Source organism: Heterodontus francisci, chromosome 36 (assembly GCF_036365525.1).
Source record: "Heterodontus francisci isolate sHetFra1 chromosome 36, sHetFra1.hap1, whole genome shotgun sequence".
NCBI lineage: Eukaryota > Metazoa > Chordata > Chondrichthyes > Heterodontiformes > Heterodontidae > Heterodontus > Heterodontus francisci.
This window is the reverse complement of record NC_090406.1, coordinates 1,972,919-1,996,513: the sequence shown is the minus strand read 5'-3', so window position 1 is coordinate 1,996,513 and position 23,595 is coordinate 1,972,919. Positions and strand designations below refer to the sequence as shown.

The following is a 23,595-nucleotide window of genomic DNA, read 5'->3' as shown; positions in this document are numbered from 1 at the left end:
CTTAGTTTTACCCCCTCACCTTTCTTAAATAGGCTAGTGACTTGTGCAATTTTCTAATCTAAAGGAACAGATCCCAAATCAAGGGAACTTTGGAAGATTATAGTTACACAGAAAATTTACAACACTTACTTCCTTTAAAATACTGAGATGGAAACTATCTGGTTCTGGGGATTCAACACATTCAGAGTAATTATTTTCTTCATTACTGTTGTTTTGCTTACATTAATTTTGGTGGGTCCCTATCTCTGATTCAATATTAGTTTCTTTGGGATGTCTGCCATGCTGACTTCTTCCTCAACTGTAAATATTGAGGCAAGTATTAATTCCACATGTCCACCATTTCCTTATTTTCACTGACAATATCAGTTTTCAAGCAGTCCACATTTGCACTTACGAATTGTAAAAATTTTGTGTTGATTTTGATATTCCTTGCAAGTTTCTTTTCACACTCCCTTTCTGTAGCTTTTTCGATCTGCTTTGTCACCTTTACTGTTCTTTGCATCTTTCCCTTTCACCAGCATCTGTGCTATCTTTTGCATTTTTGTATGATTTTTCTTTTAGTTTTACCTCTTTAGTTGTCCATGTCTTTTTTTTTTAAGCAGGAGGAAATCTTTTCCGTTAGGAGTATGAAATACTTCTGCATATTTTTTGAACACCTCCCACTGATCTCCTCTTCTTACCCATTAACGGACTTGCCCAATTTACAGTGAACAGTCTCCGTCGCATTGCAATGAAATCAGCCTTACCTAAATCTAGATTCTTAGTAACTGTTTTGTGTCTCTCCCTTTCAAATACTACATTGAGCTCCATCACATTATGATCACTATTGGATAAATGTTCACGTCATTAGGCTGTTAACTAAATCTAGCTCATTACTAAATCTAAGATGGCATGTTCCCTTGTTGGTTCTAGAACATATTGTTATAGGAAACTATCCCAGGCACACTCATGAAATTCACTATCTGTATGATATGAGCTAGTCTGCTTATCCTAATCTATATGAAAGTTAAAATCCCCCATTAAAACCACTCTGCCTTTGCTAGATTCTTGAGGGAGGAGAGCACTGTAGGGCAAGAGGAAAATAGTGATAGGAAGGGGCAAGTCATGGAGGGATTTAAACACAAGGATCAGAATTTTTAAATTGAAGGTGTTGCTGGATCAGAAACCTATGCAGGTCAGCAAGCACAGGGGTAATGGGCGAATGGGACTTGGTGCAAGGTAAGATCCAGGCAAGAGAGTTTTGGCTGAAGCTTATAGAGTGAAGATGGGAGAATGGCCAGGAGAGCATTATAATAGTTAGGTCTAGAGGTGAGAAAGGCACAGATGAAGGTTTCAGCAGCAGATGGGCAGAGGCAGAGGTGAGCGGAGGTAGAGGTAAGTGGTCTTGTGATGGAGCGGATATGGAGTCGGAAGCTCAACTCAGGCCAAATAGGACGCCAAGTTTCCAACAGTCTGGTCCAGACAGACAGTGGCCAGGGAGAGGGATGGAGTTGGTGATGAGGGACAGAATTTTTGGTGGGGCCTGAAGACAATAATTCAATCTGCCCAATGTTAGCTGAAGGAAAATACAACTTCTCTATAACTGGATAGCGGATAAGCACCACTGGGAGCGAGCATGAACAGGAATGTAACATTGACTCAATACTGTGGTAGAATGCAGCACTGGGAGTGAGTGTTACAGGCGTGTAACACTGACCCTTTAATGACTGACCTCATGAGATTAAGTCAATTAAGTTTCTGAATAGTTTAAACTCTAGCTGCTTGGGCTGTGTACATCTAATTGTCCTATTAACATATCCATTTTAAAAGCATGTTATATTTCAGGCATAGGATCTCATTGTTTGCTGGCAGTACCTGTGTGATTGGAGAGAGCGGGGAGAGAGCTGGTGATAGCTGAAGTTGTTGCTGCTGTCTTCGCGAGTCCGTGCTGACTGGTAAGGTAAGGGGTGTCACAGTTGGTTGCCGGCTCTGGAGGGACGCTGTCAGTGACCCCTGTGATGATGTCAAGCCTGCAAACAATCCAAGACGTCGCTGAGTTTGGAAAATTGATGGAGCGATCAGAATCATTTTGTGGGATTTCTGTCCGTGTCTCTATCCCCTGCTCAAATAGAAGCAAGCTGCCCAATCACAGGCTGTTCCTCAGCGGCTTCTCAGTGAGTGAGGGGTCGCAAATCAGGTACCAGATCTCTTTGCATTTGCAAACAGTACAAATAATAACTGCCCAACAATCAAGGGTCATCAGGATGCCTCAAAACAGAAATCGGTCTTCCACTAACTCACATCCCTCTAAAGCCTTCACGAGCTGCTCTTCCAGAAAATCATTCTCCCGATGCAGGCCTCTGCACAGACCCTGGTTATACGAATTCCACCTCAAGAATCCTGGTTCTACGTGATGTCCTTGAACACAACCAGGCTCTGTGTACTATTGCCCCCTCACATACCCTGGCTGTTAGTACTAATGCCCCCTCACATACCCTGGCTGTAGGTGTTAATGCCCCCTCACATACCCTGGCTGTTTGTACTAATGCCCCCTCACATACCCTGGCTGTAGGTGTTAATGCCCCCTCACATACCCTGGCTGTTTGTACTAATGCCCCCTCACATACCCTGGCTGTAGGTGTTAATGCCCCCTCACATACCCTGGCTGTAGGTGTTCATGCCCCCTCACATACCCTGGCTGTAGGTGTTCATGCCCCCTCACATACCCTGGCTGTAGGTGTTCATGCCCCCTCACATACCCTGGCTGTCGGTACTAATGCCCCCTCACATACCCTGGCTGTCGGTACTAATGTCCCCTCACATACCCTGGCTGTTGGTACTAATGCCCCCTCACACATCCGAGCTTTAGGTGTTAAAGCCCTCTCACATACCCTGGTTGTAGGTGTAAAAGCCCCCTCACATACCTGGCTGTTGGTACTAATGCCCCACTCACATACCCTGGCTGTAGGTACTAATGCCCCCTCATACACCCTGGCTGCAGGTGTTAATGCCCCCTCACATACCCTGGCTGCAGGTACTAATGCCCCCTCACATACCCTGGCTGTAGATGTTCATGCCCCCTCACATACCCTGGCGGTTGGTACTAATGCTCCCTCACATACCCTGGCTGTTGTACTAATGCCCCCTCACATACCCTGGCGGTTGGTACTAATGCCCCCTCACATACCCTGGCTGTTGGTACTAATGCCCCCTCACATACCCTGGCGGTTGGTACTAATGCTCCCTCACATACCCTGGCTGTTGTACTAATGCCCCCTCACATACCCTGGCGGTTGGTACTAATGCCCCCTCACATACCCTGGCTGCAGGTGTTAATGCCCCCTCACATACCCTGGCTGTTGGTACTAATGCCCCCTCACATACCCTGGCTGTAGGTGTTAATGCCCCCTCACATACCCTGGCTGTTGGTACTAATGCTCCCTCACATACCCTGGCTGTAGGTGTTAATGCCCCCTCACATACCCTGGCTGTTGGTACTAATGCCCCCTCACATACCCTGGCTGTAGGTGTTAATGCCCCCTCACATACCCTGGCTGTTGGTACTAATGCTCCCTCACATACCCTGGCTGCAGGTGTTAATGCCCCCTCACATACCCTGGCTGTTGGTACTAATGCCCCCTCACATACCCTGGCTGCAGGTGTTAATGCCCCCTCACATACCCTGGCTGTTGGTACTAATGCTCCCTCACATACCCTGGCTGTAGGTGTTAATGCCCCCTCACATACCCAGGTTGCTGGTACTAATGCTCCCTCACATACCCTGGCTGTAGGTGTTAATGCTCCCTCACATACCCTGGCTGTTGGTACTAATGCGCCCTCAGATACCCTGGTTGTCGGTGTTAATGCCCCCTCACATACCCAGGCTGTTGGTACTAATGCCCCCTCACATACCCTGGCTGTAGGTACTAATGCCCCCCTCACATACCCTGGTTTTAAGCACTAATGCCCCCTCACATACCCTGGCCATAGGTCTTAAGGCTCCCTCACATACCCTGGTTGAAGGTGTTGATGCCCCCTCACATACCCTGGCTGTTGGTACGAATGCTCCCTCACATACCCTGGCTGTAGTTACTAATGCTCCCTCACATACCCTGGTTGAAGGTGTTAATGCCCTCTCACATACCCTGGTTGAAGGTACTAATGCCCCCTCACATACCCTGGCTGTTGGTACTAATGCCCCCTCACATACCCTGGCTGTTGGTACTAATGACCCCTCACATACCCTGGCTGTTGGTATTAATGACCCCTCACATAATCTGGCTGTTGGTACTAATGCCCCCTCACATACCCTGGCTGTTGGTACTAATGCCCCCTCACATACCCTGGCTGTTGGTACTAATGCCCCCTCACATACATTGGCTGTTGGTGTTAATGTCCCTTCACATAGGGCGGCACAGTGGTTAGCACCGCAGCCTCACAGCTTCAGGGACCCGGGTTCAATTCTGGGTACTGCCTGTGCGGAGTTTGCAAATTCTCCCTGTGACTGCGTGGGTTTTCCGGGTGCTCCGGTTTCCTCCCATAGCCAAAGACTTGCAGGTTGATGGGTAAAATGGCCATTGTAAATTGCCCCTCGTATAGGTAGGTGGTAGGGAATATGGGATTACTGCAGGGTTAGTACAAATGGGTGGTTGTTGGTCGGCACAGACTCGGTGGGCCGAAGCGCCTGTTTCAGTGCTGTATCTCTAAATAAAATGAAAAATAAAAATAAATACCCTGACTGTTGGTGTTGAGGCCCAGGTGGTTCATATTTGCTGCCAGGTTTCCAGTGCTGTTTGCGCTGCCCAGGGTCGGGAATGTCGACTCCTCTGGATCTAGTGGGGTAGGGAGGGGCGGTGGGAAGTGGATGTTTGTGAGGTCTGGCAGGGATCCTCCAGTGTTGTGGGCAACAGGAATCAGTGATGTGTTACTTTCCTGCTCTGCAGATGGGAATATACTGTAAAATAAAAAGGAAAATGTAAGCTTTGACTTGTATAATACGATAGAGCCAGCTCACAACCTCACAGTTCTTCTACACACGTAGTTGGGCAAGACCAGGAGTTCAGCAGGTTTTAAATATTGAGACTATATACAAACATACCAATGCCCTGCCCCACCACCCATTCATGCACTCACCTGCTTCTCTCTCTTAGATACATAGCCAACACATTCCAAAAGTCTACTCACTTGATTCCTGGGACTTCACATGATTTAGGCCGTGATGGTGCAGACTGTGAACAGAAACAGGTTAAAATGAGAAGCAAATTAAAACATGCATTACTATGGAAAAATCTGTTATGAGGAAAGCCATACAACCCATCAATCCTTATTCCTCCAGTACTTAAACTCTCGGTGTTTGGAGTGTCCCAGTGTTTTTCTCTCCAATACCTTGCAAAGGTGATGCTAACACTTATCACCCTCTGAATGAAAAAAGATTGTTAGTAAATTATGTCCAGTCTCTGCATTATTCTCAGTGTGGAGAATCGGATGGGAGTTAGTTCCTGTGTGTGGAGAATCGGATGGGGAGTTAGTTCCTGTGTGTGTGGAGAATCGGATGGGACGTTAGTTCCTGTGTGTGTGGAGAATCGGATGGGGCGTTAGTTCCTGTGTGTGGAGAATCGGATGGGGAGTTAGTTCCTGTGTGTGTGGAGAATCGGATGGGGAGTTAGTTCCTGTGTGTGGAGAATCGGATGGGACGTTAGTTCCTGTGTGTGTGGAGAATCGGATGGGGAGTTAGTTCCTGTGTGTGTGGAGAATCGGATGGGGAGTTAGTTCCTGTGTGTGGAGAATCGGATGGGGAGTTAGTTCCTGTGTGTGGAGAATCGGATGGGGAGTTAGTTCCTGTGTGTGGAGAATCGGATGGGGAGTTAGTTCCTGTGTGTGTGGAGAATCGGATGGGGAGTTTGTTCCTGTGTGTGGAGAATCGGATGGGGAGTTAGTTCCTGTGTGTGGAGAATCGGATGGGGAGTTAGTTCCTGTGTGTGGAGAATCGGATGGGGAGTTAGTTCCTGTGTGTGGAGAATCGGATGGGGAGTTAGTTCCTGTGTGTGGAGAATCGGATGGGGAGTTAGTTCCTGTGTGTGGAGAATCGGATGGGGAGTTAGTTCCTGTGTGTGTGGAGAATCGGATGTGGAGTTTGTTCCTGTGTGTGGAGAATCGGATGGGGAGTTAGTTCCTGTGTGTGGAGAATCGGATGGGGAGTTAGTTCCTGTGTGTGCGGAGAATCGGATGGGGAGTTAGTTCCTGTGTGGGGAGAATCGGTTGGGGAGTTAATTCCTGTGTGTGTGGAGAATCGGATGGGGAGTTAGTTCCTGTGTGTGGAGAATCGGATGGGGAGTTAGTTCCTGTGTGTGGAGAATCGGATGGGGAGTTAGTTCCTGTGCGTGGAGAATCGGATGGGGAGTTAGTTCCTGTGTGTGGAGAATCGGATGGGGAGTTAGTTCCTGTGTGTGGAGAATCGGATGGGGAGTTAGTTCCTGTGTGTGTGGAGAATCGGATGGAGAGTTAGTTCCTGTGTGCGGAGAATCGGATGGGGAGTTAGTTCCTGTGTGTGTGGAGAATCGGATGGGGAGTTAGTTCCTCTGTGTGTGGAGAATCGGATGGGGAGTTAGTTCCTGTGTGTGGAGAATTGGATGGGATTTAGTTCCTGTGTGCGGAGAATCGGATGGGGAGTTAGTTCCTGTGTGTGTGGAGAATCGGATGGGACGTTAGTTCCTGTGTGTGTGGAGAATCGGATGGGACGTTAGTTCCTGTGTGTGTGGAGAATCGGATGGGGAGTTAGTTCCTGTGTGTGGAGAATCGGATGGGGAGTTAGTTCCTGTGTGTGTGGAGAATCGGATGGGGAGTTAGTTCCTGTGTGTGTGGAGAATCGGATGGGGAGTTAGTTCCTGTGTGTGTGGAGAATCGGATGGAGAGTTAGTTCCTGTGTGCGGAGAATCGGATGGGGAATTAGTTCCTGTGTGTGTGGAGAATCGGATGGGGAGTTAGTTCCTCTGTGTGTGGAGAATCGGATGGGGAGTTAGTTCCTGTGTGTGGAGAATTGGATGGGATTTAGTTCCTGTGTGCGGAGAATCGGATGGGGAGTTAGTTCCTGTGTGTGTGGAGAATCGGATGGGACGTTAGTTCCTGTGTGTGTGGAGAATCGGATGGGGAGTTAGTTCCTGTGTGTGTGGAGAATCGGATGGGACGTTAGTTCCTGTGTGTGTGGAGAATCGGATGGGGAGTTAGTTCCTGTGTGTGGAGAATCGGATGGGACGTTTGTTCCTGTGTGTGTGGAGAATCGGATGGGACGTTAGTTCCTGTGTGTGTGGAGAATCGGATGGGGAGTTAGTTCCCGTGTGTGGAGAATCGGATGGGGAGTTAGTTCCTGTGTGTGGAGAATCGGATGGGGAGTTAGTTCCTGTGTGTGTGGAGAATCGGATGGGGAGTTAGTTCCTGTGTGTGGAGAATCGGATGTGGAGTTAGTTCCTGTGTGTGGAGAATCGGATGGGGAGTTAGTTCCTGTGTGTGTGGAGAATCGGATGGGGAGTTAGTTCCTGTGTGTGGAGAATCGGATGTGGAGTTTGTTCCTGTGTGTGGAGAATCGGATGGGGAGTTAGTTCCTGTGTGTGGAGAATCGGATGGGGAGTTAGTTCCTGTGTGTGCGGAGAATCGGATGGGGAGTTAGTTCCTGTGTGGGGAGAATCGGATGGGGAGTTAGTTCCTGTGTGTGTGGAGAATCGGATGGGGAGTTAGTTCCTGTGTGTGTGGAGAATCGGATGGGGAGTTAGTTCCTGTGTGTGTGGAGAATCGGATGGAGAGTTAGTTCCTGTGTGCGGAGAATCGGATGGGGAGTTAGTTCCTGTGTGTGTGGAGAATCGGATGGGGAGTTAGTTCCTGTGTGTGTGGAGAATCGGATGGAGAGTTAGTTCCTGTGTGCGGAGAATCGGATGGGGAGTTAGTTCCTGTGTGCGGAGAATCGGATGGGGAGTTAGTTCCTGTGTGCGGAGAATCGGATGGGGAGTTAGTTCCTCTGTGTGTGGAGAATCGGATGGGGAGTTAGTTCCTGTGTGTGTGGAGAATCGGATGGGGAGTTAGTTCCTGTGTGTGGAGAATCGGATGGGGAGTTAGTTCCTGTGTGCGGAGAATCGGATGGGGAGTTAGTTCCTGTGTGCGGAGAATCGGATGGGGAGTTTGTTCCTGTGTGTGGAGAATCGGATGGGGAGTTAGTTCCTGTGTGCGGAGAATCGGATGGGGAGTTAGTTCCTGTGTGCGGAGAATCGGATGGGGAGTTAGTTCCTGTGTGCGGAGAATCGGATGGGGAGTTAGTTCCTGTGTGTGGAGAATCGGATGGGGAGTTAGTTCCTGTGTGTGTGGAGAATCGGATGGGGAGTTAGTTCCTCTGTGTGTGTGGAGAATCGGATGGGGAGTTAGTTCCTCTGTGTGTGTGGAGAATCGGATGGGGAGTTAGTTCCTCTGTGTGTGTGGAGAATCGGATGGGGAGTTAGTTCCTGTGTGTGTGGAGAATCGGATGGGAGTTAGTTCCTGTGTGTGTGGAGAATCGGATGGGAGTTAGTTCCTGTGTGTGTGGAGAATCGGATGGGGAGTTAGTTCCTGTGTGTGTGGAGAATCGGATGGGGAGTTAGTTCCTGTGTGTGTGGAGAATTGGATGGGGAGTTAGTTCCTGTGTGTGCGGAGAATCGGATGGGGAGTTAGTTCCTGTGTGTGGAGAATTGGATGGGATTTAGTTCCTGTGTGCGGAGAATCGGATGGGGAGTTAGTTCCTGTGTGTGTGGAGAATCGGATGGGAGTTAGTTCCTGTGTGTGTGGAGAATCGGATGGGGAGTTAGTTCCTGTGTGTGTGGAGAATCGGATGGGGAGTTAGTTCCTGTGTGTGTGGAGAATTGGATGGGGAGTTAGTTCCTGTGTGTGCGGAGAATCGGATGGGGAGTTAGTTCCTGTGTGTGGAGAATTGGATGGGATTTAGTTCCTGTGTGCGGAGAATCGGATGGGGAGTTAGTTCCTGTGTGTGGAGAATTGGATGGGGAGTTAGTTCCTGTGTGTGTGGAGAATCGGATGGGACGTTAGTTCCTGTGTGTGTGGAGAATCGGATGGGACGTTAGTTCCTGTGTGGGGAGAATCGGATGGGGAGTTAGTTCCTCTGTGTGTGGAGAATCGGATGGGGAGTTAGTTCCTCTGTGTGTGTGGAGAATCGGATGGGGAGTTAGTTCCTGTGTGTGGAGAATTGGATGGGATTTAGTTCCTGTGTGCGGAGAATCGGATGGGGAGTTAGTTCCTGTGTGTGGAGAATCGGATGGGGAGTTAGTTCCTGTGTGTGTGGAGAATTGGATGGGATTTAGTTCCTGTGTGCGGAGAATCGGATGGGGAGTTAGTTCCTGTGTGTGGAGAATTGGATGGGGAGTTAGTTCCTGTGTGTGTGGAGAATCGGATGGGACGTTAGTTCCTGTGTGTGTGGAGAATCGGATGGGACGTTAGTTCCTGTGTGTGTGGAGAATCGGATGGGACGTTAGTTCCTCTGTGTGTGGAGAATCGGATGGGGAGTTAGTTCCTCTGTGTGTGGAGAATCGGATGGGGAGTTAGTTCCTGTGTGTGGAGAATTGGATGGGATTTAGTTCCTGTGTGCGGAGAATCGGATGGGGAGTTAGTTCCTGTGTGTGTGGAGAATCGGATGGGACGTTAGTTCCTGTGTGTGTGGAGAATCGGATGGGGAGTTAGTTCCTGTGTGTGTGGAGAATCGGATGGGGAGTTAGTTCCTGTGTGTGTGGAGAATCGGATGGGACGTTAGTTCCTGTGTGTGTGGAGAATCGGATGGGGAGTTAGTTCCTGTGTGTGTGGAGAATCGGATGGGACGTTAGTTCCTCTGTGTGTGGAGAATCGGATGGGACGTTAGTTCCTGTGTGTGTGGAGAATCGGATGGGGAGTTAGTTCCTGTGTGTGGAGAATCGGATGGGACGTTAGTTCCTGTGTGTGTGGAGAATCGGATGGGACGTTAGTTCCTGTGTGTGTGGAGAATCGGATGGGGAGTTAGTTCCTGTGTGTGTGGAGAATCGGATGGGACGTTAGTTCCTGTGTGTGTGGAGAATCGGATGGGGAGTTAGTTCCTGTGTGTGTGGAGAATCGGATGGGGAGTTAGTTCCTGTGTGTGGAGAATCGGATGGGACGTTAGTTCCTGTGTGTGTGGAGAATCGGATGGGACGTTAGTTCCTGTGTGTGTGGAGAATCGGATGGGACGTTAGTTCCTGTGTGTGTGGAGAATCGGATGGGGAGTTAGTTCCTGTGTGTGTGGAGAATCGGATGGGACGTTAGTTCCTGTGTGTGTGGAGAATCGGATGGGGAGTTAGTTCCTGTGTGTGTGGAGAATCGGATGGGGAGTTAGTTCCTGTGTGTGTGGAGAATCGGATGGGACGTTAGTTCCTGTGTGTGTGGAGAATCGGATGGGGAGTTAGTTCCTGTGTGTGGAGAATCGGATGGGACGTTAGTTCCTGTGTGTGTGGAGAATCGGATGGGACGTTAGTTCCTGTGTGTGTGGAGAATCGGATGGGGAGTTAGTTCCTGTGTGTGGAGAATCGGATGGGACGTTAGTTCCTGTGTGTGTGGAGAATCGGATGGGGAGTTAGTTCCTGTGTGTGTGGAGAATCGGATGGGACGTTAGTTCCTGTGTGTGTGGAGAATCGGATGGGGAGTTAGTTCCTGTGTGTGGAGAATCGGATGGGACGTTAGTTCCTGTGTGTGTGGAGAATCGGATGGGACGTTAGTTCCTGTGTGTGTGGAGAATCGGATGGGGAGTTAGTTCCTGTGTGTGTGGAGAATCGGATGGGACGTTAGTTCCTGTGTGTGTGGAGAATCGGATGGGGAGTTAGTTCCTGTGTGTGGAGAATCGGATGGGGAGTTAGTTCCTGTGTGTGTGGAGAATCGGATGGGGAGTTAGTTCCTGTGTGTGGAGAATCGGATGGGACGTTAGTTCCTGTGTGTGTGGAGAATCGGATGGGGAGTTAGTTCCTGTGTGTGTGGAGAATCGGATGGGGAGTTAGTTCCTGTGTGTGGAGAATCGGATGGGGAGTTAGTTCCTGTGTGTGGAGAATCGGATGGGGAGTTAGTTCCTGTGTGTGTGGAGAATCGGATGGGGAGTTAGTTCCTGTGTGTGGAGAATCGGATGGGGAGTTTGTTCCTGTGTGTGGAGAATCGGATGGGGAGTTTGTTCCTGTGTGTGGAGAATCGGATGGGGAGTTAGTTCCTGTGTGTGGAGAATCGGATGGGGAGTTAGTTCCTGTGTGTGGAGAATCGGATGGGGAGTTAGTTCCTGTGTGTGGAGAATCGGATGGGGAGTTAGTTCCTGTGTGTGGAGAATCGGATGGGGAGTTAGTTCCTGTGTGTGGAGAATCGGATGGGGAGTTAGTTCCTCTGTGTGTGGAGAATCGGATGGGGAGTTAGTTCCTGTGTGTGGAGAATCGGATGTGGAGTTTGTTCCTGTGTGTGGAGAATCGGATGGGGAGTTAGTTCCTGTGTGTGGAGAATCGGATGGGGAGTTAGTTCCTGTGTGTGCGGAGAATCGGATGGGGAGTTAGTTCCTGTGTGGGGAGAATCGGTTGGGGAGTTAATTCCTGTGTGTGTGGAGAATCGGATGGGGAGTTAGTTCCTGTGTGTGTGGAGAATCGGATGGGGAGTTAGTTCCTGTGTGTGTGGAGAATCGGATGGAGAGTTAGTTCCTGTGTGCGGAGAATCGGATGGGGCGTTAGTTCCTGTGTGTGTGGAGAATCGGATGGGGAGTTAGTTCCTGTGTGTGTGGAGAATCGGATGGAGAGTTAGTTCCTGTGTGCGGAGAATCGGATGGGGAGTTAGTTCCTGTGTGCGGAGAATCGGATGGGGAGTTAGTTCCTGTGTGTGGAGAATCGGTTGGGGAGTTAGTTCCTGTGTGTGTGGAGAAGCGGATGGGACGTTAGTTCCTGTGTGTGTGGAGAATCGGATGGGGAGTTAGTTCCTGTGTGTGGAGAATCGGATGGGGAGTTAGTTCATGTGTGTGGAGAATCGGTTGGGGAGTTAGTTCCTGTGTGTGTGGAGAATCGGTTGGGGAGTTAGTTCCTGTGTGTGGAGAATCGGATGGGGAGTTAGTTCCTGTGTGTGGAGAATCGGATGGGGAGTTAGTTCCTGTGTGTGGAGAATCGGTTGGGGAGTTAGTTCCTGTGTGTGTGGAGAATCGGATGGGGAGTTAGTTCCTGTGTGTGGAGAATCGGTTGGGGAGTTAGTTCCTGTGTGTGGAGAATCGGATGGGGAGTTAGTTCCTGTGTGTGGAGAATCGGATGGGGAGTTAGTTCCTGTGTGTGGAGAATCGGTTGGGGAGTTAGTTCCTCTGTGTGTGGAGAATCGGATGGGGAGTTTGTTCCTGTGTGTGGAGAATCGGTTGGGGAGTTAGTTCCTGTGTGTGTGGAGAATCGGTTGGGGAGTTAGTTCCTGTGTGTGGAGAAGCGGTTGGGGAGTTAAGTTTCCTCTTCAGCAAATACTTCTTGAAAAATTATTTTAGTATATCTATCTATTTATTTTGTTCTGTTTGGTGAATATTTCTTTCTTTTGGAGTTTAGCTCCAGTGTAATAAAATTGTAATGCTGAATCTGTTGCTTTATCCTTTCTGGGCCCCATGCTGCTGCTTGCACATTGGAGTTTAAAGATTTAAAGGCTGTTTTTATTCAGGCAATCAAACTCTATGGCCCTCACTGATCCAATTGGTCCAGTACAGCATTGAGAACCATAGACAAGGAGGAGCCAGGTTTTGTCCCTGCACTAATCAGCTGATCAAGCGGGAGGGCAGGGGGCAGCAACTGTGGGGCTTTAATCTACTCTACTGCCCCTGGAGGTCACTGTCCTTCGACCTCTAATGGAATGTGTGTGTGTTTGGAAGCTGAGACACAACAGGACAGGCTTGTTTATGATGCCCCACAATCAAACTGCCTGCCAGCACTCACCATCTAGGGTGACACACAGTGCTTAGCCACTTGGGCAAGCTATCAGAGGGCTTCCAGTCCTGTGGCATTGTATCCCAGGAAGAGCTAGGAGGGGAAAGAAAGATAAAGTCAGAACTATTTGTTAAAGTTTGGCCTTTATAAAAGGAGCAGAGTGATCACTACCATCAAGTAACACAAAGGGCAGACAAGGGTAATGTTGTAGATATATATTTGCATTTCCAAAAAGCCACTGATAAGGTACCACAATAGTAGACTCAAGAATATGGTCAGAACATGGGATTGGGGGTAATATACTGGTATAGATTGAGAACTGGCTAACAGACAGAGAAGTAGGAATAAACAGGTCATTCTCAGGATGGCAGGCTGTTACTGGTGGGGTATCACAAGGATCAGTGCTGGGGCCACAGCTGTTCACAATTCATATAAATGATTTGGATGTGGGGACCAAATGCAATATTTCCAAATTTGATGACACAAAATTAGGTGGGAATGTAAGTTGTGACGAAGATGCAAGGAGGCTTCAAGGGGACATGGACAGCCGAAGTAAATGGGCAAGAACATGACAGATGGAACAGAATGTGAATAAGTGTGAAGTTATCCACTTCAGTAGAAAAACAGAAAGACAGAGCATTTCTTAAATGGTGAGAGGTTGGGAAGTGTTGCTGTCCAAAGAGTGTCCTTGTTCATGAATCACTAAAAGCTAGCATGCAGGTGCAGCAAGCAATTAGGAAGGCAAATGGTATGTTGGCCTTCACCACAAGGGGTTTTGAGTACAGGAGTAAAGAAGTCTTGCTGCAATTGTATAGCACCTTGGTGAGACTGCACCTGGAGTATTGTGTACAATTTGGTCACCTCAGCAAAGGTAGGATATACCTGCCATACAGGGAGTACAACAGAGTTTCACCAAACTAATCCCTGGGATAGCAGGATTGTCTTATAAGGAGAGATTGAGGAAACTGGGCCTGTATTCGCTAGTTTCAAAGAATGAGAGGTGATCTCATTGAAACTTACAAAGGCATGACAGGTTGGATGTAGATAGGATGTTTCTCCTGGCTGGCGAGTCTAGAACCAGGGACATAGTCTAATAAGATGTCGGCCATTTAAGACTGCGATGAGGAGGAATTTCTTCACTCAAAGGGTGGTGAATCTTTGGAATTCTCTACCCGAGGGGGCTATGGAAGCTCGATCATTGAGCACGTTCAAGACAGAAATCGATGGATATCTGGATACTAATGACATTAACGCATATGGGGACAGCACGGGAAAGTGGCTTTGAGGTAGATGATCAGCCATGATTCAGATGAACGGCGGAGCAGGTGCGATGGGCTGAATGGCCTACTCCTGCTCCTATGTTCCGATGATGAGTCAGGGGACAATTAGCAGAATGGATAGAAAGTTAGCTACAAAACAAAAGAGAGTAGGGGTTAAGGGTAGCTACTCAGACTGGCAAAAAGTGGAAAGTGGTGTTCTACAAGGATCAGTGCTGGGACCACTGTTGTTTGTCATCTACATAAATGATTTGGGCTTGGGAACCGAAGGTACGCTTCCAAAATTTGTACATACCATAGTGGGGGCGGGGGGGGGGGGGGGGGGGCGGAGTGGGGGAGAGTGTAGTTAACATAGAGGAGAACTGTGAAAGAATACAGGAAAACATTAATAAGTTTGCAGAGTGCGCATGTAATTGGTAAATAAATTTCAATATAGGTAATACATTTTGGTAGGAAGAATAAGGAGGCCACATATTCCTAGGAAAATAAGAATGAACGTGGTAGAGAAGCACAGCGATCTGGAGGGGTACGGATACACAAATCACTAAAAGTAGTGATGCAGGTTAGCAAGGTCATTGAAAAAACAAACCAAGCAGGGAAATTATGTTAAACTTGTATCAAACCTGGGTTAGACCACAGTATCAGTTCTGGTATCAGAAAATCCCAAGATATTCTATAAGTATATCAATGGGAAGAGGATAACCAGGGAAAGAGTAGGACCCATTAGGGACCAAGGGGTAAATTTGTGGGTGGAGCCAGAGGACATTGGTAGGGTGTTGAATGAATACTTCACATCTGTCTACACCCAAGAGAAGGAGGATGTAGATATGGAACTTAGAGAGAGAGACTGTGAGGTACTTGAGCAAATTGTCACAGGGAGTGACAAGGTATTGGAGGTTTTGTGTCCCAGGATGCTGTGGGAGGCGAGGGTGGAGATTGCAGGGGCTCTGACCCTAATTTTTAATTCCTCTCTGGCCACAGGGGAGGTGCCAGAGGACTGGAGAACAGCTAATGTGGTCCCACTATTTAAGAAAGGTTGTAGAGATAAGCCAGGGAACTATAGACCAGTGAGTCTCACGTCAGCGGTAGGGAAACTATTGGAGAAATTCTGAAGGAGAGAATCTATCTCCACTTGGAGAGGCAAAATTTGATTAGGAATAGTCAGCATGGCTTTGTCAGAGGGAGGTCATGCCTAACAAATTTGATTGAATTTTTTGAGCATGTGACCAGGTGTGTAGATGAGGGTAGTGCAGTTGATGTAGTTTACATGGATTTCAGCAAAGCCTTTGACAAGGTCCCACATTGGAGACTTATCAAGAAAGCAAATGCACATGGGATACAAGGTAACTTGGTAAGGTGGATTCAAAATTGGCTTAGCTGTAGGAGACAGAGAGTGACGACAGATGGCTGTTTTAGTGACTGGAAGCCAGTGTCCAGTGGCGTACCACAGGGATCTGTGCTGGGTCCCCTATTGTTTGTCATTTATATAAACGACATAGATGACTATGTGGGGGGTAGGATCAGTAAGTTCGCGGATGACACAAAGATTGACCGAGTGGTTAACAGTGAGGTTATGTGTCTTGGGTTACAGGACGATATAGACGGGATGGTCAAATGGGCAGAAAAGTGGCAGATGGAATTTAACGCTGAAAAGTGTGAGGTGATACACTTTGGAAGGAGTAATGTGACACGGAAATATTCAACGAATGGCCTGACACTGGGAAGTTCTGAGGAACAAAGGGACCTTGGCGTGTTTGTCCATAGATCTCTGAAGGCAGAAGGGCAGGTTAATAGGGTGGTGAAAAAGGCATATGGGACACTTGCCTTTATGAATCGAGGCATAGATTACAAAAGCAGGGAGGTCATGTTGGAGTTGTACAGAACTTTGGTAAGGCCACAGCTGGAGTACTGTGTTCAATTCTGGTCGCCACATTATAGGAAGGATGTGATTGCATTGGAAGGGGTGCAGAGACGATTCACCAGGATGTTGCCTGGGATGGAACATTTAAGCTATGAAGAGAGGTTGGATAGGCTTGGATTGTTTTCACTGGAGCAAAGACGACTGAGGGGTGACCTGATCGAGGTGTACAAGATTATGAGGAGCATGGACAGGGAGCAGCTGTTCCCCTTAGTTGAAGGGTCAGTTATGAGGGTTCACAAGTTTAAGGTGAGGGGCGGGAGGTTTAAGGGGGACTTGAGGAAGAACTTTTTTACCCAGAGGGTGGTGACGGTCTGGAATGCCCTGCCTGGGAGGGTGGTAGATGCAGGTTGCCTCACATCCTTTAAAAAGTACCTGGATGAGCACTTGGCACGTCATAACATTCAAGGCTATGGGCCAAGTGCTGGCAAATGGGATTAGGTAGACAGGTCAGGTGTTTTAATGCATCGGTGCAGACTCGATGGGCCTCTTCTGCACTGTATTATTCTGTGATTCTGGTATCAGTTCTGGTCTCCATATTATAAAAAGGATATTAAGGCACTGGAAAAGGTGCAAAACACATTTATTGAAACAATACCAGAACTGAGAGGTTATACCAATCAGGAAAGATTGAACAGGCTGAACCTCCTTTCTAGAAAAGGTTGAGGGGAGACCCAATAGAAGTCTTTTTTTTAAGGCCATTATTTGTTGCCCAACTTTATTTACCCTTGAGAAAGTACTGCTGAGCTGCCTTCTTGAATTGTGTGCTATAGGTACACACACAATGCCACCAGGGAGGGAGTTCCAGGATTTTGACCCAGTGATGAAGGAAGGAGATATATTTCCAAGTCCGGATGGTGTGTGACTTGCAGGTGATGCTGTTCCTGAGTTGGAGAGAGGCTCCCTGTTCCTGTGACCACTGTTGAATGGGTGCATGTGAACATCGGGTGAGGATTCCCTCGATCCTATTTCCACTAAACTGATCACACAACTTCATGTCCTGGTGCCCACATTAGTTGATATTGTAAACGGTTCGCTCTCTTTAGGTTTTCTCTCTCTCTCCTTCAAATCTGCCGTCATCACCCATATCCTCAAAAAAAAACCCTTGACCCATCTCTAACCTTTTTCTCTCCAAAAATGTGTTGTCACCTACTAAATCTGTTCCCATCTTTCCCGAAACTCTATGCTTGAATCCCTCCAATCAGGTTTCCGTCCCTGCCACAGTACTGAAACAGCTCTTATCAAAGTCACAAATGGCATCCTGTGTGACTGTGACAAAGGTAAACAAACTTTTGCTTCGTCCTTCTCAATCTGTCTGCAGTCTTTGACACGACTGACACCATCCACCTACATCACCTCTCCACTGTCATCAACTGGGTGAGGCTGCTCTCACCTTGTTCCATTCTTATCTATCTAATCGTAGCCAGAGAATCATTGGTTTCTCTTCCTGCTCCTGCACCATTACCGCTGGTGCCCCCCAAGGATCTATACCTGGTCCCTTCTTATTTCTCATCTACATGCTGCCCCTCGGCAATATCATCTGAAAGCACAGCATCAGTTTTCACCTGTATATTGACGACGCCCAGCGCTGCATCACCACTACTTCTCTCGACGCTTCCGCTGTTGCTAAATTATCAGACTGCTTAACTGGCATCTAGTACTGGATGAGCAGAAATTTCCTCCAATTAGATATTAGGAAGACTGAAGCCATTGTTTTTGGTCCCCCCTCCAAACTCTGTTCCCTAGCTTTTTGTCTATCCTTTCGTGGGATGTGAGCATCGCTGGCAAGGCCAGCATCTGTTGCCCATCCCTAATTGCCCTTGACAACTAAGTGGCTTGCTAGGCCATTTCAGAGGGCAGTTAAGAGTCATAGACATAGAAAATAGGAGCAGGAGGCGGCCATTCGGCCCTTCGAGCCTGCTCCGCCATTCATTATGATCATGGCTGATCATCCAACTCAGTAACCTGTTCCCGCTTTCGCCCCATACCCTTTTATCCCTTTAGACCCAAGAGCTATATCTAACTCCTTGAAAACATACAATGTTTTGGCCACAACTGCTTTCTGTGGTAGCGAATTCCACAGGCTCACCACTCTCTGGGTGAAGATATTTCTCCTCATCTCAGTCCTGAAAGGTTTACCCCGTATCCTTAGACTATGACCCCTGGTTCTGGACTCCCCCACCATTGGGAACATCCTTCTTGCATCTACCCTGTCAAGTCCTGTTAGAATTTTATAGGTTTCTATGAGATCCCCCCCCACTCTACTGAACTCCAGTGAATATAATCCTAACCGACTCAATATTTCCTCATACGTCAGTCCCGCCATCCCAGGAATCAGTCTGGTAAACCTTCGCTGCACTCCCTCTATAGCAAGAACATCCTTCCTCAGATAAGGAGACCAAAACTGCACACAATATTCCAGGTGTGGCCTCACCAAGGCCCTGTATAATTGCAGCAAGATGTCCCTGCTCCTGTACTCGAATCCTCTCGCTATGAAGGCCAACATACCATTTGCCTTTTTTACCGCCTGTTGGACCTGCATGCTTACCTTCAGCGACTGGTGTACGAGAACACCCAGGTCTCACTGCATATTCCCCTCTCTCAGTTTATAGCCGTTCAGATAATAATCTGCCTTCCTGTTTTTGCTACCAAAGTGGATAACCTCACATTTATCCACATTATACTGCATCTGCCATGCATTAGCCCACTCACTCAACTTGTCCAAATCACCCTGAAGCCTCTCTGCATCCCCCTCACAACTCACCCTCCCACCCAGTTTTGTGTCATCTGCAAATTTGGAGATATTACATTTAGTTCCCTCATCTAAATCATTAATATATATTGTGAATAGCTGGGATCCTAGCACCGATCCCTGCGGTACCCCACTAGTCACTGCCTGCCATTTGGAAAAAGACCCATTTATCCCTACTCTTTGTTTCCTGTCTGCCAACCAATTTTCTATCCATCGCAATACACTACCCCCAATCCCATGCGCTTTAATTTTACACGCTAATCTCTTATGTGGGACTTTGTCGAAAGCCTTCTGAAAGTCCAAATAAACCACATCCACTGGCTCCCCCTCATCAACTCTACAATTCTAGCAGATTTGTCAAGCATGATTTCCCTTTCGTAAATCCATGCTGACTCTGCCCGATTCTACCACTGTTCTCTAAGTGCTCTGCTATAAAATCTTTGATAATGGACTCTAGAATTTTCCCCACTACTGAAGTCAGGCTGACTGGTCTATAATTCCCTGCTTTCTCTCAACCTCCCTTTTTAAATAGTGGGGTTACATTAGCTACCCTCCAATCTGTAGGAACTGTTCCAGAGTCTATAGAATCTTGAACGATGACCACCAATGCATCCACTAATTCTAGGGTCACTTCCTTAAGTACTCTGGATGCATACCATCAGGCCCTGGGAATTTGTCAGCCTTCAATCCCATCAATGTCCCCAACACCAATTCTCTACTAATATTGATTTCCTTCAGTTCCTCTCTCTCACTAAGCCCTGCGTTCCCCAGCATTTCTGGTATGATATTTGTGTCCTCCTTTGAGAAGACAGAACCAAAGTATGCATTTAGTTAGTCAGCCATTTCTTTGTTCCCCATAATAAATTCCCCTGTTTGACTGTAAGGGACCTAACATTTGTCTTCACCAATCTTTTTCTCTTCACATACCGATAGAAACTTTTACAGTCAGTTTTTATGTTCCCCGCAAGCTTGCTCTCGTACTCTCTTTTCCTCTTCTTAATCAATCCCTTGGTCCTCCTTTGCTGAATTCTAAACTGCTCTCAATCCTCAGGTCTGTTGTTTTTTCTGGCAGATTTATATGCCTCTTCCTTGGATCTAATGCTATCTCTAATTTCCCTTGTAAGCCATGGTTTGGCTACCTTTCCCATTTTACTTTTGCGTCAGACAGGGATAAACAATTGTTGCAGTTCACCCATGCGCTCTTTAAATGTTTAGTTTAGTTTAATTTAGAGATACAGCACTGAAACAGGCCCTTCGGCCCACCGAGTCTGTGCGACCATCAACCACCCATTTATACTAATCCTACACTAATTCCATATTCCTACCACATCCCCACCTGTCCCTATATTCCCCTACCACCTACCTATACTAGGGGCAATTGCTAATGGCCAATTTACCTATCAACCTGCAAGTCTTTGGCATGTGGGAGGAAACCGGAGCACCCGGAGGAAACCCACGCAGACACAGGGAGAACTTGCAAACTCCACACAGGCAGTACCCAGAATTGAACCCGGGTCGCTGGAGCTGTGAGGCTGCGGTGCTAACCACTGCGCCACTGCCTATCATCCCTTTAAGTAATGTTTCCCAATTCGTCATAGCCAACTCGCTCCTCATACCTTCGGAGTTTCCTTTACTAAGATTCAGAACCCTAGTCTCAGAATCAACTACGTCACACTCCATCTTGATGAAGAATTCTATATTGTGGTCAACCACATTGCTGTGGGCCTGCAGTCACATGCAGGCAGGACTCGGTAAACACGAAGATTTCCCTCCAAAAAGGACATTAGTGAACCAATTTTTTTTTTTTAACGACAATCGATGATCGTTTCATGGCACCATCACTGAGACTAGCTTTCAATTCCAGATTGTTATTAATTGAATTTATTAAGTGTATTTAAATTCCCCCAGCTGCAGTGGTGGGATGTGAACCAATGTCCCAGGGCATTAGCCTGGGCCTCCAGATTACTAATTCAGTGATATTATCACTACGCCATCGTCTCCCCGAATCTATCCCTTTCCCTGGCAACAGTCTGCAACTAAGCCTGTCTGTTTGCATTCTTGGTGTCACATTTGACACCGAGATGAGCTTCCCATCACTAAGACCACCTATTTTCACATCCGTAACGTTGCCTGACCTCACCCCTGCCTCAGCATATCTGTTGCTGAAACGCTCATTCATGCCTTTGTTACCTATCGACTTGACTATTCCAATGCATGCCTGGCTGGTCTCCCACACTCTACTCTCAGTAAACTTGAGGTCATCCAAAACTCAGCTTCCTGTGTCTTAACTCACACCAAGTCATGTTCAACTGTTTCATTATCACCCCTGTGCTCACTGACCTACATTGGCTCCCGGTCAAGCAACTTCTTGACTTTAAAATAAAAAGAATACTACAGGTGCTGGAAATCTGAAATAAAACAGAAAGTGCTGGAAATACTCAGCAGGTCAGGCAGCATCTATGGAGAGAGAAGCAGAGTTAACATTTCAGGTCTGTGACCTTTCATCAGAACTGGCACAGGTTACAAAAGAATTAGGTTTTAAACAAGTGAAGAGGTTTGACAGGGAAGAGAACAAAAGGGAAGGTGTGTGATAAGGCAGATGGCAGGAGAGATTAAATGACAAAACTGTTATGGGACAAAGGCAAAAAGCATGTTAATGCTTGTGGTGAAAGACAAAGCATTAGCGTGTGTTAATGGCTGAATAATGAGCAGCTCTGTCCACATGAAAACCAAGCACATAGTTAAAAATAAAATAATCAAAACTAAAAAAATATATTTCAGAGCATGACTGGCCTTTCTTTATATTTTTCTATTTTTGATTATTTTATTTTTTAACCATGTGCCTGGTTTTCATGTGGACAGAACCGCTCATTATTCGGCCATTAACACACGCTAATGCTTTGTCTTTCACCACAAGCATGAACACACTCTTTGCCTTTGTCCCATGACAGCTTTGTTATTTAATCTCTCCTGCCCTATCATACACCTTCCCTTTTGTTCTCTTTCCCCACCAAACCACACCACCCCCTTCATTTGCTTAAAACCTGACTTTTCTAACCTGTGCCAGTTCTGATGAACTGGTATGTTAACTCTGCTTCTCTCTCCACAGATGCTGCCTGATATGCTGATTATTTCCAGCACTTTCTGTTTTTATTTCTTGACTTTAAAATTCTCATCCTTCTTTTCAAATCCCTCCTTGGCCTTGCCCCTCCTTATCTCTGTAATCTCCTCCAGGCCAGAACCCTCCAAGATATCTACACTCCTCTAACTTTGGTCTCTTGAGCATCCCTGATTTGAATCACTCCATCATTGGTGTCCATGCCTTCAGCTGCCTAGGCCCTAAGCTCTAGAATTCCCTCCCTACACCTCTCCACCTTGCTTTCCTCCGTCAAGACTGTGGCGTGTCCGCAAGTTGGAGAACTACACGAATGGCACGTTTCAGGAGGTAGTCAACCGGGTGCCTAGGCAAGCACAGTCGCAGATGGAGGGGGACTGGGTGGCTGCCAGACGGACAAAGAAGTCAGGGCAGGTAGTGCAGGAGTTCCCAGAGGGCATCCCACTTTCTAACCGGTATTCAGTTCTAAGTACCGATGGGAAAGAGGGTTCCTCTAGAGAATACACTGAGAGTCACAACTGGAACATCATGGGTGACTCAGCTGTACTGGGATGGAGAAAAAGGGACAAGAGGACAATAGTGGTAGGGAATTCTATGGTTACAGGAACAGATAGGCGTTTCTGTGGTCGCAGACGTGATTCCAGGATGGTATGTTGCCTCCCTTGTGCAAGGACCGTGAATATCACCGAGCAGTTACAGAGTATTCTGGAGGGTGAGGGCGCACAGCCAGAGGTCGTGGTCCACATTGGTACCAATGACAAAGGTAGAAAGAGGGATGAGGTCCTGCAAAAAGAATTTAGGGAGCTAGGACCTCAAAGATTGTAATCGCTGGGTTTCTTCTGGTGCCTCGTGCTAGCGAGTAAATGAATAGGAGGATCGAGTAGATGAATGCATGGCTGAAGAAATAGTGCAGGAGGGAGGGCTTTAGTTTCCTGGATCACTGGGTCTGTTTCTGGCAAAGGTGGGATCTGTACAAGTTGGACGGGTTGCACCTGAACCGGAATGGGACCAACAACCTTGTTGGGAGGTTTGCTAGTGCTGTTGGGGCGGGGGGGTTTAAACTAACTTGGCAGGGGGATGGGATACACAGTGGGCGGTGATATCCAATCAAATATGGAAGAGAAGCTAAGTCAGTCTGGAGGGCAAAGTAAATATAGACCTGTTAAGGCTCAAGCAAATAATGCAAGGCTGGATTTATCTATTTTAATATAAGGAGTCTTACTAGTAAGGCAGATGAATTGAGGGCATTGATTAACACATGGGAATATGATATTATTGCTATCACTGAGACATGGTTGAGGGAAGGGCAGGACTGGCAGCTCAATATACCAGGGCATAGAATCTTCAGACGTGATCAGGCAGGGAGTAAAAGAGGATGTGACATTGCACTGTTGATTAAGGAGTCAATTACTGCAGTAAGGAGGGATGATATCTTAGAAGGTTCCTCAAATGAGACCATATGGGTAGAACTTAAAAACAAAAAGGGGACAATCACTTGGCTGGGAGTGTACTAAAGGCCTCCAAACAGTCAGGGAGAGATAGAGGAGCAGATATGTACTCAAATCTCAGAGAGGTGTAAAAATAATAGGGTAATAATAGTAGGGGATTTC

The 23,595-nt window shown here is 47.3% G+C and overlaps 1 protein-coding gene across 4 annotated transcripts in view; it reads right to left on the bottom strand.

The window, feature by feature from the left end:
* LOC137351499 (CREB-regulated transcription coactivator 1-like) overlaps positions 1-23,595 on the bottom strand; it is a 119,410-nt gene that overhangs the window by 52,013 nt on the left and 43,802 nt on the right. For all 4 annotated transcript variants that reach the window (XM_068015953.1, XM_068015950.1, XM_068015951.1 and 1 more), the window contains 3 exons: positions 5,164-5,207; positions 4,713-4,933; positions 1,855-2,009 (listed from right to left, as the gene is read on the bottom strand). In XM_068015953.1, coding sequence (XP_067872054.1) covers positions 1,855-2,009; positions 4,713-4,933; positions 5,164-5,207 — 420 coding nt within the window. The remainder of the gene's footprint in view (positions 1-1,854; positions 2,010-4,712; positions 4,934-5,163; positions 5,208-23,595) is intronic.